This window comes from Pollicipes pollicipes, unplaced genomic scaffold (genome assembly GCF_011947565.3).
Source record: "Pollicipes pollicipes isolate AB1234 unplaced genomic scaffold, Ppol_2.1 Scaffold_7261;HRSCAF=8764_pilon_pilon_pilon, whole genome shotgun sequence".
Lineage (NCBI taxonomy): Eukaryota > Metazoa > Arthropoda > Thecostraca > Pollicipedomorpha > Pollicipedidae > Pollicipes > Pollicipes pollicipes.
The window spans coordinates 8940308-8957051 of NW_023597054.1; the positions used below are offsets into that span (position 1 = coordinate 8940308).

Here is a 16744-nt window from a genome sequence, read left to right on the forward strand (position 1 = left end):
GAACGAACCGACTATATGATCCGTTCGACAAAAATGGCGCAACTCGCTGGTCAAGCTGTGGGGGCTAGCCTCTGCCGCACCCACTACCTCGCCAGTGAGCATTTCGAAACAAACTCCGACGTATGCCGCTTCTTTGACGGAGGCGTGTCGCGCACGTTGAGGCCTGCCATCCTCAGACGCTGCCCCGTGTGTGACGTGTGACGGAGTCGGGCCGCGCTCGGCCGGCAGATGTGGGCACCGCCGACGCCGCCGCGCGACGACAACGACGTGTATATGGAACAGCCGGACGGCCTGCTGTACGAGACGAGCGTCATGACCGAGGCGCAGCTGCCGCCCGTGTTTGTCAAGAAGGAGACGCGCCGCATCAAGACGGAGCCTGGCACCCCACTGCGTGAGTGACACTCGGACGGGGCGTTGACCGGACTCCGGCGCAGCCCTGTCTCCGGCGTCATGGCTGTGACTGTGGCTGTGGTGCTGGCTGTGGGTGACGGGTGTATTGGTGACCCGAGTTACCGTGTGTGTGGGGGGGGGGGGGGGGTAGCATGTCACTATGTCACATCGGTTGTAGGGGCGCTGCCCATGTATCGTGGGGGTGCGAGCTGCTCTGTCTGTGGGGGTGCGGGCCGGCACAATCGTGCTCGGTGGGAGTGGCGAGTCGACGCCGTCGTGTTCTGTGTGGGTGGCGAGTCGGCGCCGTCGTGCTTTGTCCGTGTGGGTGGCGAGTCGGCGCCGTCGTGCTCTCTGTGGGGGTGGCGAGTCGGCGCCCGTGGTCTGTCTGTGGGGGTGGCGAGACGAGGCCGTCGTGCTCTGTGGGGGTGGCGAGTCGGCGCCGTCGTGCTCTGTCCGTGTGAGTGGCGAGTCGGCGCCGTCGTGCTCTGTCCGTGTGGGTGGCGAGTCGGCGCCGTCGTGGTCTGTCTGTGGGGGTGGCGAGACGAGGCCGTCGTGCTCTATGGGGGTGGCGAGTCGGCGCCGTCGTGGTCTGTCCGTGTGGGTGGCGAGTCGGCGCCGTCGTGGTCTGTCTGTGGGGGTGGCGAGTCGGCGCCGTCGTGGTCTGTCTGTGGGGGTGGCGAGACGACGCCGTCGTGCTCTGTCTGTGGGGGTGGCGAGTCGGCGCCGTCGTGCTCTGTCTGTGGGGGTGGCGAGTCGGCGCCGTCGTGGTCTGTCTGTGGGGGTGGCGAGTCGGCGCCGTCGTGGTCTGTCTGTGGGGGTGGCGAGACGACGCCGTCGTGCTCTGGGGGTGGCGAGTCGGCGCCGTCGTGGTCTGTCTGTGGGGGTGGCGAGTCGGCGCCGTCGTGGTCTGTCTGTGGGGGTGGCGAGACGAGGCCGTCGTGCTCTATGGGGGTGGCGAGTCGGCGCCGTCGTGGTCTGTCTGTGGGGGTGGCGAGACGACGCCGTCGTGCTCTGTCTGTGGGGGTGTCGAGTCGGCGCCGTCGTGGTCTGTCTGTGGGGGTGGCGAGACGACGCCGTCGTGCTCTGGGGGTGGCGAGTCGGTGCCGTCGTGCCGTCGTGCTCGCCGCGCCGCTCATCTGACCGGTCGCCCCTGCTTCCCGACGTCGGCAGCGTCGCAGCCGGGCACGGCGCCGCTGCTCAAGAAGCCGATGAAGGTGAAGCGTGACGAGGCCGGCTTCGCGCCGCGTTCAGTCTTCAACCGTTTGTCGCCGGCGGCGCTGAAAATGCGCCGCGACCTGCGGTTGCAGCAGCGGCGCACCATCTTCAGCCCGGGCACGCTGAGCCTGGCGTCTGCCAAGCCAGCGCTGCTCGCCTCCAAGGCCGGCCTGGACGACCACGCACCGGACTGGCTGGTGCACGAGGACCTGGCCCTGCTGCAGGTCGGTCGCGTTCGGCTGTTTCCTCCCTCCGCACCGCCGGCCGTCCGGCGGGCGGTGTCTGTCCATGCTTCTCTCGCTCCGACGAGCCCCGAGCACGTGATGAAATAAAAGGCCGAAATAAGAGTACTCTGATGTTGCAGTCAACGCTGGACTCTGTGCTTTGAATCATCCGAAGCGACATAAATACCTGATGGGCTCTGCGGTGCGCGTGTCGAGCGTCGGGGGCCGCCCTGTCTAACCGGGCGCTTTGCGTGTGTGTGTGTGTCTGCCGACAGGCGCTGAAGACGGTGCTGGAGATGCCGCTGAACCTGACGGTGGTGTCGCCGGCGCACACGCCCAACTGGGACCTGGTCTCCGACCTGGTTAATCACGTGGGCCGCGCCTACCGCTCACCCAAGCAGTGCCGCCTACGCTACGAGAATATCGTGCAGCCGCGCGAGGAGGGTAAGCTTGTGTACGATCCCAGCCCGAAGAAGGCCAAGAAGCACAAGATGGGACCGGGCAAGCTCACCCTGCCGACGGCCAAGGCGGGCCGGCCGCTGCGCACTTCACAGCTGGCCATGCAGGACAAGAACCAGGCGTTCAGCCAGCTGTTTACCGTGCGCTTCGAGACGATGAAGTCGATCGCCAACAAGCGCGTGCCAACGACACGGCCGGCGCTGATGTCGCCAGTGAACCGGAACCCGAAGCACGCGGCCGTGCTGGCCGACTCGGCGATCGAGTACGACACGCCGCTCACGCCCGTCGAGGTGGCCGCCAACCGCGCCACGCGTATCGCCAAGGAGAAGCTCAAGTCGGTGAGTGGTGGTGCCAGCTGAGCGGCGTTGGAGCTGGGAGGGGGAAGCGCGGAATATTACGTTCGGATCATCGTTTCTGTTGTAGAGTTGGTGTGGACTCGTGCCCTCGCTTTCACTTGTGTGCGTGCTTACGGGATATTTTTCCTACATGGCGGGTGGTTTGTGGCGACGAGTTTAATGTTGGCGTAGCCTGGATGAAGTTTTCGCCAATACCACGCCCCACTGTCATTGTCGGCCGTTGCTGCATGCACCAGGCCCACTGTCACCGTCGGCCGTTGCTGCGCGCGCCAGGCCTGCTTGTCTAAGCCCTGAGGCGTGTCTGCCGTTCCGCAGGCGTCGGTGGAGCAGCTGACACGGCTGCAGAAGGTGCAGGTGGCGGCGGCGGGCGGCGTGGCCTCGGGCAGCGGCCTGGTGGCGCCACGGCCGCCGCTGGTGCCGGCGCGCGTCAGCGCCGTGGCCGTGACGTCGGCCGGCGCCATCGTCTCCGTCTCCAGCCTGACGGCCGCCCAGGTGCAGGTGGCGCAGCGCTTCGTCTCCAGCGGCCTAGTGGCCTCGTCTGCCGCCGCCAAGGCTTGCCTCGGCGCCTCGATCCCCATCCAGACGCTGACGCAGAAGTCGCTAACGCCCAACCAGCTGCAGGTGCTCAAGCAGCAGACGATGCTGCGTCAGAAACTTACGCTGGACCCGCTGAAGCGGCTGCAGGTGGCGACGACGGCGGCGGCGGCCGGCGCGGCTGGCAGCGCGCTGGCCGGCACCGGGCCGCAGAAGGTGCAGGTGGCCGTCACGTCGCTGGGCGCCGTTGCCGGTATGGCGGCCGTGCCCGTGACGCAGGCGCAGGCGCGCACGCAGGTGCGCATCCTCAAGCAGGCGGCCGGCAAGCAGATGGTGGCGGCGCGCACCATGACCGAGTCGGAGATGGCGGCTATCCTGAAGCAGAAGCCGCAGCTGTCGCAGATGCAGTCGGCGCAGCTGATGCCGCAGTTCTTGGCTCAGGTGCAGAGCGCGGCGGCGCGCGCTGGCCAGGCGTCGCCGTCGACGAGCGGCGCTACCCAGACGGTCACCATTCCGGTGACGGCTATCAGCATGGCCGGCGTCACGCTGCCGCACATGCGCGCCGGCACGCCCGCCAAGGTGAGCGGCGGACTCGGCTGCGCTGGTGTGCTGGTGCCATGGTGCTGCTGGCATTGGACGACGAAGGGTTCAGAATCTGCCTTTTTTGTCCAAGTATGACGCCAGGAGATTGGGAATTTCACCCAGATTGAAGTATTTCGTTTCATCGCGCCAGGGAATGTATTGATTTCATATCTGAATCTAAAACGTCAATTGAATTTACTCTTATCATGCTTAGCTAGGTTCAGAGGTGAAGCAATCGACACGCGACGGCCGCTGCCTGCCGCTGCTGATGCGGCAGCCGGCGACGTGCGTGACCGGCGGACGCTACTCTGTCCGCAGGTGTCGACCGCCTCTCAGCAGCAGATCCGACAGCTGGCGCTGCAGAAGCAGCTGATCACGCCACAGCGCAAGCTGACGGGCCAACCGCAGCTGGCGCAGGTGGGTGGCAAGCGCGTGCCCACCCAGCTGTCGGCTGTGCAGATTGTGCAGGGCCAGAAGCAGCTGCCGACCACGGTCACCGTGCAGCAGATCCAGCAGGTGATGGGTCGCGAGGTGATCAAGGTGCCGCCGCCGGCCGCCGGCGGCGCGCGCGCCTCGCCGTCGCACCTGCAGGCGCGCGTGCTTCCGAGCTCGCACGCGCCCATCAAGCAGACGATCCAGGTGGTGTCCGCGGCCGGCGGCGCGTTCCCGGCAGCGGGGCTGGCGCGCCAGCAGCCGCGCCCGGCCGCCGTGCAGGTGGTACAGCCGGCCCCGTCGCTCGCCCAGCCGACCCAGCAGCAGCAGCAGCAGCAGCCGACGCAGCAGCAGCAACAGCAGCTGCAGCAGGTGATGACCGCGGCCGGCTCGCAGGTGGAACAGACGCCGAGGCTCGCGAGACTTCAGATCATATAGCTGTATCATATAGATCAATCAGAGTATCATATAGCTGGTCGTGACGAAAGCTGCAAATAAAATGTTGAATAGAATTAGGTCCGAGAGTAGAGCAGTCTGGTACGAAAGATGTCGACAGGTTGCTCGCGCTGTTTGCTGACCCTCTGCGTGCGCCCGGCCGCTTCAGACCGCGGCCGTGGCGCTGCCCCAGCTGAAGGCGGTGGTGAGCGCGCCCGGCTCGCCGTCCGCGTCGCGTGCTTCGCCCTACTCGATGCGACTGCGCACGGTGTCTGGCACGGCGCCCGAGCCGCCCGGCCCAGCCGCCACGCCGCCCGACACCTAGTCCCTGCTGCCGCCGTCGCCGTCGTCGTCACGCTGTGAATACGTGGGCTGTGCTGAAGAGGTGCGGAGCGGGTTTTGCGCGCGCGCGCACTGATGGCGGCGTCTCATTGTTCGGCGCGTGTGATGAGGGGACTGTCGCAGCCGTCGGCGCAAATGCAGCCGTTTTTTCTTTTGTATTGCCGGAGCGTCGAGTGAGCTTGTAGACCGAGTGGTTCAAGAGTTCAGCCCACCCTGCGAGCACGGCGGCGGCCGCCGCTCTGTCGCCTGGCATCGCCGCCGTCCGAACCGTCGCCAGACACCGACACGCCGAGCCAGGTGCGTCGTTCGCCGGCCCTCCCCGACCCGCGTCCGGAGAGAGGCGCCCGCACCCACGATCAGCGGCACGGCCGGTCGCTTGGCCGCGCCGCTTTTGCAGCGGTGCTAGATGATCCCGCACGGCCAGCAGGTGTGCACGTCCCGCGGTGTACTACCCTCTAGAACTGCGCGGACACGGTCGATTTGAACTCGCTGGTTTTGATGACGCTGTGGTGACAGCAACTGAGAGGTGCGGCCCATTCAGCCTGTCGCTCGGATAGCCCCGCTCTGTGCCGTCGCTGTTACGGCCGCCTGATGATGCAGCTGATAATCAGCTGACGTCCGTGTGCTTGTTTGCAGGTCCGGTCTGCCGGCTCGTGGCGCTTCCAGCTCTGCCTGGCAGTGTGTCCTGTGCGCAGTTCCGTCGTGCGGGAGAAACAGGTAGGAGGCGAACCGCTTTTACGTCTATTCAATGGAGAAGCTGCCGGAAGTCAGTCGATGGCCGTACTCCTGCACTGTGATGAACCTACATTTACCTACATTCTCTGAGTCGGTGTGATTACTCTCCAGTGTCTGATGGTGCCGGCTGCGACCTTTTATCTACTGTGTTGTCGACCTGCCCTGACCCACCATTATTCCGGTCAGGTACACGGTGTGCTCGCTCAGCGCGCTGGTGTCGCAGGTCACTCTGCCTATAGCCACCCGCCGGCGTGGTCCAGCACTGCTCTGGTGAGTTGCGGTGTAAGGTCGGCTAGAAAGACTGCGTGCTGGCGTGTGGCCCAACTGGTCCTGCTGCTGTGCTGATGTGATGAACTTGTATTTACCTACATTCTTTGAGTCGGTGTGATAACGCTCAAGTGACTGATGGTGCCAGTGGCAATCTTGTGTTGGCTGCGGCGTCGACCTGCACTTACCGTAGACTGTCTTCGTCGTTAGGTATCTGCTGTTCCTGTCCAGCGGTGCCGCAGATAGCTCCGCCCATGAGCCAGCCGCCTCGGCTGTCCAGCGCGGTGAGTTACGGTGTGTAACGGTCGGCGTGAATGGCGCCTGCGTGTTGGCGTGTGGCTCAGCCAGTTTTGTGCTGTGCTGATATGATGAACTTGCATTTGCCTACATTCTTTGAGTTGTTATGATTACGCTCTGATGACTGACGGCCTGAGCTGGCCGTGGGTCGGCCTGGGGACGGACCCTCTCCTACCGCTCGCTGCCCGTGTCCGCAGATGCGCAGCTGACGCGCGCAGGCGCCACACACTCGTGTGCACGCGGGGCGCCCGCCTCCGTCCCGGGGCGGCGGCGGCTGATCCAGTACGACTGTGGTAAGCTGCACTGGTGGGCCGAGCTCGCCGTCTGGCCGATCCGGACGCGGCCACCGGTCCCGGTGAACCTGTTGCCGGTCCCAGTGTGGTGTGCCTCGCGCCCCAGAGTGAATGTTCAGCATGTCTTAGTTTCTTGGGTGGCCAACTGTATACCATACAAGTAGGCGACTTGCCACATTTCGACTGGTGCAGTATGCAGTTATGTCGTGCGTCCTTTGTCATTCCCGGAAGTCTTATGATCATTCTTCCGAATTGGAGCTTGGTTGAAGTCATAATGTATTGTTGCGATTTCTTTTTAGCGATACGTGGACTGTGTAAACGTCCCGCACTAAATATGGCGGACCCTCCCTTCATGCTGCTGTTGGCAATAAACCCACTGCCGAAGGAACTTAGTTTTCTTCAGTAGTATATGGCAAACAGCATCTCTGCTCTATTTGAAGACTAGCGAAACCCCAAATCAGTGGTTGATGTACCATGTACGGGCGTGAGGCGGCAAACTTCAGAGCTCCCGGTCATTGGTCATATGCTTGGTGAATGATACGTATGTACGACCCGCTGGTGGTCATTATCATCAAGTGAAGGATTACGTTCCGGTCGATTGAAAAAAAAAATATGCTCTTCTATTAGGATTCCACTGTTTTTAAGAATTGCACCAGGCATTGCTGTGGATAACTTTTAAAATGCAATATTACCGAGCGAAAACTATGATTATCTCCTCGCAAGAAATACCAGTGAAGGGGTTCGGTCTTGAGCTCTTCGTTTTTTGTTTTTGTTTTGTATATGAAAGGGAGTTCTAATTCGGACAACAATTGACCTTCTCAGACCGAGAGACAGTGGTAAACAACTTAGTCAAGCAAGTATTGACTATCGAACAAACCTGGACGCTGCGGGAAATGGCGAGACCAGAAATCTGACAATGGTTGGCAACAGTTCTGCTGGTAATGCTACTGGATGGCATCACAGGAACACAGCACGCTGCGTGCCCACCTGGAACGGGCCGGCGCACTGTGCGCCGCAGACGGCCGCCAGCGCCGTGCGCCGCTACTGGCACCGCACCGACGCGCTCAGCCGCCTCCTGCCCAGCGTCGACGAGATGCTGGAGCGGATGGGCAACATACTCAGAAGGTGAGTGTGGCTCGGTGGCGGGAGGGTCACGAGAGGGTGTGAGTTGCACGCTGACGTGATGAGCTTACATTTACCTACATTCTCTGAGTCGGTGTGATTACTCTCCGTTGTCTGATGGCTTGAGGCGGCCGCGCGCCGGCCGTGCTGTGGACCTGTCCCGATGGCCGCCTGCCCGCGTCAACAGATACGTGGTGTACACGCCTGGCGCGCCGTCCCCGGAGTAACTGCGCTGCACGTTCTGGAGCAGCTACGCGGATGAAAGGCGCGACGCGAGTGGACTAGAGACGTGTGTGTGGGTGTGTGCGCGCGCGCGCGCGCGCGGGCCGACCGGGCCGGTGGCTCCGTGACCGAGCGCGGTGACGACCGGCGGCACAGCAGCCGTCTGTGACGGTGGGACGCGGTGCCGGACGCGCCACGGGGCTGGTCCGCGGCACTGACTGGCGTGCTCGGCCCCTGCCACACCGACACCAGGAGCGGCGATGCCTCGCCTGCTCCTTCGGTCATCAGGTTGGGTGAGCGTCTGTGGAGTTCTCGGACATACAGTTAGCGAGAGCGAGCCGACAGCAAGCCACAGTCAGTTGTTGTTACTGCAGTTCTGTTCGGTCTGCAGGCGTCGCGCCTGGCCTCTGACGGCATGCGGCAATGGACTGACGCTTGCGTTCCAATGGTGTTTCGTGATAGTAACAGCGTGCACTTGCTTTGCAGTGCTGGCGGTGTTTCACTGGTGGTGGCAGAACAGTCGTGTCCGCAGTGCTGGCGGTGTTTCGCTGGCGGTGGCAGAACAGTCGTGTCCGCAGTGCTGGGACCCGATGTATGTAGTGGCCTCGGGGGGGGGGGAGGGGGTTGAATTGGGAACGGCGATAGCGGGGGATACTGAACCGAGCCCCGAGAGAGGTTCGGGAGCGACTAGTAGCTGGCCTAGGGCGACGGTGAGGCTGACCCTTGCGCGTTAGATCGCGGAAGAAAGCGCGCTTGTGCTACCGAAACGTGAATATGGTCATTGTCACCTGTATATTTCTCACCGATGTCATCTGTCTGTAGCGTTCATCCGCACAAGCGTACGCCGCCCACATTGTCACCCCATTATTACTCCATGTCTCCCTGTGATCTGCAATTTTTAAGGTCGACTTATTGTATGGTTGACCTACTCACAGCCAGTCGGTGTCTGTAAGACTGTCGTAATGCGAATACATCGTTGGCCTGGTACGTTGGTCTCCTGCGGTCGACGCCGTAGAGTACAGCATTTTTGACGGCAGAGAGAAGTCGGCCGTGCTGTTGACATGCACCAGTGAGTATCGTCCGTCGCACGGATGAATGTGAACTCCCATACGGTTGTGGAAATTGCTTATCACTCGCGAGATCGATGGTTATGCACTAATTACGTTCTTAGTGTACGGCTGGTTTACTGTGCGAAAATTGTGCTGGCCGTGGGCACACGACAGGACGGGGAGAACGTATGGTCAGAATTCATAACTAGATTCGTGGTTTAGGACCATCGACAGGCGAACGAATTACGTCGTTATATATGAACACCTAGACCGCCTGCAAACGCGTCACATGCGCACTCTTCGGTCACGCATCGATTTTCCAGTGTGTTCCCAGCCAGGGGCGGGTCCATGGGAGGGGGAGGCATGAGGCCATGTCCGCATGGGCCTCGAAGAGAGAGAACAAGAACAGTCGCAAGCGAAAGTGGAGGGCCCACGAGAAGACAAGTTCGCCGACAGTTCAGGCTCAGTAATTCACAAGTTTACTTCACTGATAGAGAAGATGGTGATTGGGAGGTTTTAAGGTTCAACCACGTTGTCCAGAAGCCCCACACGGTTTTCGGAGGCCCTATATATGCACTTGATGGGTCAATCCGATCGTTGAGGAACTTTCCACGTTGACCTTGATTTCTTTGCAGTTGCTCGGAGGGCCTCGCGCTGTTGCTGGACCCTTCCTGCCGGCGTGCCATGGCACTTTTGTCCATTAGGGGCCTTCCAATACTTGTCTCCATTTGCCCGAATGGCTCTGTGTTCTAGCCGGGGGCTCCGTACGTTAGCCTGCTGGGGTATTCTCGGCTGCTCAGGGGCCATTCACGGTGTCCGTTAAGTTAGCTATGTATTCATTGATTTATTCAGAGACGAGTTCTGATTTCTCTGTAAACAGGTATATATATATACGGTGACACGGTGACATATACGGTCGGTGACACAGCCTCTGTTCATCGCATGAGAGCAAACCCAGAAATCTATCGCTCGTTAAAAGAAAAAGGCAACGCTTACACGTGTGCTAACCGTTAGTGTTTAAAACAATACCGCAACACACACGCGCGCGCACACGCACGCACGCACGCACGGTTTTTTCTCACAATTTTGTCATCTATGCCAAAACACAGGTACGTCAGTATACCGGGAGACCCGTGGCTTCGCTAAGATTCTATGCCAATATTTCCAAAATATGATGACATCAACAGTTCCAGGTAGTGCACGTGGTCACCTGCGAATAAGTCAAGGCATAACGCGCAATTCAAAAGGCCTGTGAATGATCGTAACTGTTGTAAATCTGTACAGATCCTGACAAGAAAAGTATTAAAATAATCAGGCATGCAAGCTTCCATATCCTAATGCGAGGCACACGGCACTATGATGAGGCCTGCACGAGACATCAATGGCTAGGCCAGAAGGTTTCGATGGACAGATCAGAAGGCAATTCGCTACAGGAAATCATTGTCAAAATCAATCAGCAGACAAGTATTGCTGAACGTACTTTATCTGAACAACAGCGCTAACAATCAGTATTTCACGATGGTGCTTGCGAGTTTAGCCTCTGTCAACGTTTATAACACGTAGCGATTTTTATATCCTTGGCCTGCATTGTCTTATGCCGTTGCCGAAATGTGCACCTTAAAGTTTAAGTATGTTATAATGTGTGCCATTGGTGCATGTATGTCGACTACTTCGTCCCCTAATTGTGAGCGTACGCTCTCCGTAGATGTGTCCCCAGGTGTTCATTAAACAAGCCTGAGTGTCATGCATTATTCTTCTCACATACAATTTCACTGGAAAAAGATTGCAAGACGTTTTGTGTACATCCTGTGCGTACAGAACCATATACCCTGTATTGTGTATTCTGCTCTATTCTGTGTATTTTACTTTCGGCCCATTGAGACCATCGGTGTAGGAACAGGGGGCCAGGGGACCATGGACCCCCCACTTTTCAAGGTGGGAGGCTTGCAATGTTAACAGCCCCTCCCCCCTCCACTTTTCAGACTAAGGTTGCATTTGGCTTACTTTTGCACTACATATAACATCCATGCCGATTTACTAAGTCCACCAGACATTGCCCTTAAGATGCGTCATCTTTTTCGTTTGCTCATTGGCCATCGCTTAGTACTACAGCCGCAAGGCCGAAGTCGCACGGGATGGCGGCTGCAACGCCGGGTGTCGAGGCTGTTGCTGCTATGACTTGGGAGCGCGCATGTTTAAGACCATATTACGTAGTTTTCTTATCAGTAATCAGTTATGACAGGATCTTGAGCATATTAAGACGAACATGGGTTTGTCATGTTAATGGAAATTATAAACCCCATTTCATTTACAATCTGCCATCAGGGAGAACTCAATATCTCTGAAGAACACATAACACGGAACTAGCGTCTATGTGACAATTATTGGACTATCTGCGGTGATCAGGGATGTTGTTGTGTCAATGAGGGTTCCTGTGCTGATCCGGGGCTAACTGCTCGGGTCAGAAGGCCTCCCGTGTCAGGGATGGGAACAATGTGGTGTGGGAAAAATGAGGTATATCCTTCTAATGGCCTCCGGATCGACCAGGCGATCCCACCCCGTGTCGCCAGAATGATAGCCAGAAAACACTTTGCGATGGAACGAAATGGCCCTTCCGCCCTTGACCGGAAACGGTAATGTACCCCTGATGTTCTTCTCAGGAGGCCTTACCCGGAAGGAAATAAGGAGTCTCATTGTTGAGTAGAGTGGGATTTCATTATTGTTGAATAGGATGGGTCGAAATCAGCTTAAAAACGAGCAAGTTCATGTCATGTTTGCCTGAGAACGCTAAGTTTTCAGAATATCCTAGTGAAGCAAATTACATCAAAAGGCTTGAGCATACCCGCGCGCAACCTCGAGAGCAAGGATGGTCTGGGTTGCAGCTTCCGTATAACCAAAAAGTTTCTGCCACTACAAGTGCCACCAGACGGCGGGTGCCGTGTTAATCTGTCTTCTGGATAGATAAATACTTGCAAAAACACGAAAAATAGAGATCCTACCTTCACTCTTCCAGTTCGATCACCAGATTCCAGCCCCACTTCACAGTGCTTTAAGGGCAAATCCGTTCTTTTCATCAGTCAAAAAATTGCACACGTGAAATATGCGCTCCGTAATTTTGCTGTACTTTACAATATTTTAGAATACTTTTTCAGGAGCGCCGTCATTTTCGTCCGCCCGTTGACCACAGCCTAGTATCAGCTGCTAGGCCGACGTTGCGCAGCCTATGGAGGCTGCAACACTTGGTGTCGAGGCTTGTGTTTCTAAGATTTTGAAGTACGCATGCTCAAAATGACGTCGCATAACTTGTATTGATAGTCGATTACAGTGTTAAAAGGTAATAATTTCAGAAGCGTCATCATTTTCGTCCACCGGTGGGCCACGGTTAAAAGTTAGCCACTGGGCTAAAGCTCCGCAGATAATGAAGGCTGCAACGCCTGGTGCTGAGGTTTTTGTTGCTAAGATTTGCGGGCGTGCATGTGAAAAAAGCATGTTACATAAGTTATATCACCAATAGATTCTGACTGAATGGTGTACATTTCCAGACGAATATGACCTGATTATGTAAATACACATTGTTGACCACTCGATCTGCAAATTTTCATCTTCAAATTTGGATCAAACACATCGATCTACAATCTACCTTCGCGATGTCCTAATTGTTTGTAGAACCAAGATGGAAATTCTGACAAGGCTTCTGAATTCTATGGGCTTAGAAAGAGTCAGCTAAACCATTGTAAAGAAAGAGCTCCGGTGATTTATTCCATGCAGTCGTTCAACGGCTGATTTCTGCAGTTTATTGACCTCAAAATACAAACAGAATTCAGCTCGCGGTAGCTCCTGGTTTCTGTGCGGGTTACCAGGTAAAAATAACTATAAAACGAAGAAAACCTGGTCTCTTGTTAACCAGCAAGCTATATCCGGGGATTTTTTTTTTGGGGGGGGGGATCACCATGAGATGGGCTTTTGTCAACCATGTGTTCCCCTTGGCAACGCTCTGGCTACGCCCCTGCCTACACACAAAAGCAGATCAAGTTGCGTACGCTGCTTGATAGACAATGAAGTGTCCGTTGGGTCAGTCCATACATAAGGCAGACAGCTTCCCGGAGACTATTCTTCTGCGATGGTATGGTATCAGGGAAGGTCATTCCGAAAAAAATACTGTTGCAGGTGTCCAACACATGTTTCACCACGTAGTAGTAGCGCTGATCCAAAAGTATGCAACAAAGTAGTCATACGATCAGCTCGCAGCCAGTCGTGCGGGAGGCATCCGGGCCAGGGTAGTGACCACCGACGGCGGACAGGAGCAGGGCCCAGATAAGGAACTTATGGCAGATGGGCCTCGTGGCTTGGTTCTTAAAAGCAGTGTGAACCATCGATCCACTTTCAAAATTCTCACTAGCCTGTGTCCAGGCCGCGGTTCGGCATTTACACTGTGGAGGTAGATGCCTCCTCAATGATCCAAAATGCCTACCCGGTCGTGCAATTTCGCTTCCCCAGGAGGGATGATGTTAAAATGGACGAATAATCTCGGGGAGCTGGAAAGCCTTATTTGCCAAATGACAGATGAGTCGAATAGGCAAGATTGTGCACCAATGAGAAACAGCTCTAGATGCATATCTAGCGTAGCAGCCATGACATTTGAATAAAGAGCGATGACAACCTCCATCTCTACCCCCTCCCGCCGGTTTTCGGGCTCGCTTTCCGGAAAAAAATTGCTGAAGTACACCCTGAGCTTGGCCCCCCCACCTTTTGAAACGTTCCTACGCCTTTGATTGAGGCATATATGACAAGCTTGAGGTTTTTATGACAGTCCTTTTTCTTTCGATTTCGGCAAGAAGCCTGGCATGGGCTAGTTCCATGAACCAAAACGCGCAAGTGTCATCGGCATGTCGCATGTGCGATCATGGTCTTATGTCATATAACTGGAAGAAAAGATGAATCCAGACATAGCACAGATAATAAAGTCTAGCAGGATGATAGTTTAGATAATATCACTACACGCGTAAACACTAAACGTGACAAAGAATGCAACAACTTGTAGGAATACTCCGTTTGCAGAATGAATAGGGTCGGTATAGTGAGCATAATCGAGGAAAACTTGATAGCACATCATTCTTCGGTATCGCACTGAGTGTTTCCTGACTGTTTCCAAGAACGGTCTCACAGATTTGACAATAGGCTGGTGTTCTTCGCAATCTCAGTGCGCGACTTGAACGTATAGCTGCATGCAATAGCCGTGTACCTCCCCTAGCTCTAGCATTGTCTTCTTTCATCTCTCTTTCGAAATGAGGCTTAAATCGAGGCTGTACATCAGATATATTGACAAAATTTGTTACATCGGAGCCTAGGAGACTGACTGGTCAGCTTTTTTTGCTAAAATTAGAAACGCTATCCCACTATGTCTGTTATACCGTTACAGAGCGCTCAATAAAGTTGATTGCTTCCTCGACACCTTATTCGTAGTACTGCTAGATGGGACCTAAACCATAGCAACACGCTTCAACTCCATCGTGCCCCGATTATACTACACTCCGCGTCGGCACGCCCATGACTAAACAACAAGCAGCCATGAAATATCAAGTATTAAGAGCGTTGCGCGTTTCACTGGCCTTCAGTCGTTTGAGCATAATGCGTTTGAAATTAAATTAAATGGGAAGTGCTTCTCGTTTTCCATGACAATATATACCCGTAAAACGGGTGTCCAGTGCCGCCTGTATTACGCCTTCTCGATGTAATTCCTCATCACGTCCAAAAAGAAGCCGTTAAAAGGTGAAATAAACGCATTCTTCATATGTGGAACACGTCTCTCATAGATGACATAATGTGAGAACAGGGATATACCGCGATACCACTGCACAGCGGAATGACTGCAAACAGGCGCGGGTCCAGTATGTCGTGAGGGGGGGGGGGAGGGCACGTAACATTGTGGTCCCCCCTAGAGTTTGGGGTCCTCTCTAAACAAATTCTGCCATCAAATTTTGAGATAAAAAGGATATGTGCATTACATCCCTAGCTTTTAGCCAAAGTAGTGCTATAAGCTTTCAGCTTTTAGCCTTTTTTGTGCTTTTTAGCCCTCGTTTTCTTAGGGCTGCGCAGCATAACATGGGTTTCAATGCTTAAATTATTTATTTTCAGCATAAATGTGCATTTGTATATATATATATATATATATATATATATATATATATATATGTAATATTAAATACGGGGCCCACGCAAGCAATATGCATGACCTTAGGGGAGCATGACCAGCAGTCCTCATCCTAATTTCATTCTAGTTGACCGCTCCAGGAAACCCTAGCGTTCCGTTGGGGGTAAAAGTTCCTCACGTATGCGTCAAAGGATTGAAAATGAAATTAAAAAAATGCGATAAGACATCAAACCTCCAGGAACTTAAGTACAGGCACAGTTCAGGTGGGATAATCGAAGCGTGAGATTTCAGGCCGGTTTATTGGACACCCCAGTGGCGCACGTATACAGAGGGTCCGCGCATCGTTCGAGGAAAACATGGCAGGTAAACACGTTAAGTATACCTAATGTCCAATTAAGTAATCGCATCGCGTGCGTAGTTTGATAGATGCAGCATTGCACAAGAAACACTAGTTGTAAAGAAGACATCTTCATGCCAGGAGACAAGTATGCGTATATTTAAATTGTTGCGCGCAATCTTCAAGTTTAATCGAGGCAAGTAAGCATGCATCATCTTGGGACGTCACATGAGCAGCGTTTTTCATGTGAAGTACATCTAGAAATGGTGCTTTAGTCATTGTCTTGAACACCTTGACCTAATTCTTGGTACCGTTCATCTATGACTTCGAATTTAACTGTCCGGGTTTCGATCAGCTTTCCGCACGTACTGGATATGGGGTGTTCCTTTAATACCATATTGAAAAACATTCACCCTCATTCAGCGATATTCGCTACTGACCACGAAACATTTTTGATGTTAGCTTGCTATTGCTAAAAACCCGTCCCATTGTAGCCACAATGCTAGTGTATGATGCCAGAAGCGATTAACGCGAGCTTATTTCTTATTTGAACTTGTTTGAACTTATTAACCCGAACTTATGATGTCTGAATTTTACTGACAGTTGAGCAGTCAAGATCTGCATCCAGAATTGCCCACTGCTGGTGTCGATTTCGACAATTATATTTTCGGGCATAGCGCGGCTATAATTCCGTTTTAAAGTCCGCCTGCTTTCAATGTTTTTTAGCAGTCCAAAACGCAGGCAAACCTTACTGGGCTCAACTTTGGCAATCAGTAACCAATGCTCGGCGCGGCGCCTCCACTCGGCTCCATTGCGTTGTGGTACGGACATGGATCTGTTACTAAGCTAGTAATCCGGCCGGCCAGCCCCACGCGCGTGGTTTTCGTAGTGGTGTCGACTGTATGCGCGCGGCCGGCGCTGGGTGGGGCAACGCTGCCTGCCAATAAGGGCGATCATTCATACCCTGGCGGCCGCTGTAGGAACTAGTTTGGAAGCTTTGATCTTTGGACATTCTGTACCTTGGACAATACGTACATTAGACATTCTGTACTTTGGACATTCTGTACCCTGGACATTCTGTACATTGGACATTATGAAACAGGCCCGTTTGGAAACTTTGGTCTTTGGACATTCTGTACCTTGGACAATACGTACATTGGACATTCTGTACTTTGGACATTCTGTACCTTGGACATTCTGTACATTGGGCATTATGAAACGGGCCCCTTCCACTCTGCGCCATTTTGGAAGTTATTTCTCATCTTGGACATTGTGTACCTTGGACACTCTGTTCTTTGGACA

At 54.9% G+C, this 16744-nt stretch overlaps 1 protein-coding gene across 1 annotated transcript; it reads left to right on the forward strand.

The window, feature by feature from the left end:
* Positions 1–3082: 3082 nt before the first annotated feature.
* On the forward strand, positions 3083–8509 carry LOC119112018 (chromatin modification-related protein EAF1). Its single transcript, XM_037235960.1, has 9 exons — positions 3083–3757; positions 4079–4564; positions 4797–5266; positions 5606–5686; positions 5891–5974; positions 6182–6255; positions 6466–6561; positions 7384–7686; positions 7871–8509. Exons 1-3 carry the CDS (start codon positions 3284–3286, stop codon positions 4950–4952), a joined length of 1116 nt encoding a protein of 371 aa, XP_037091855.1. The 5' UTR covers positions 3083–3283; the 3' UTR covers positions 4953–5266; positions 5606–5686; positions 5891–5974; positions 6182–6255; positions 6466–6561; positions 7384–7686; positions 7871–8509.
* The last annotated feature ends 8235 nt before the right edge of the window (positions 8510–16744 follow it).

Excerpts from the sequence above, each read along its gene's own strand:
- LOC119112018 (XM_037235960.1), top strand. The coding sequence starts at position 3,284 with ATGCTGCGTCAGAAACTTACGCTGGACCCGCTGAAGCGGCTGCAGGTG. Across the intron at positions 3,758-4,078 it reads GCGCCGGCACGCCCGCCAAG|GTGTCGACCGCCTCTCAGCA; the intron begins GTGAGCGGCGGA and ends CTCTGTCCGCAG. Across the intron at positions 4,565-4,796 it reads AGCAACAGCAGCTGCAGCAG|ACCGCGGCCGTGGCGCTGCC; the intron begins GTGATGACCGCG and ends CGGCCGCTTCAG.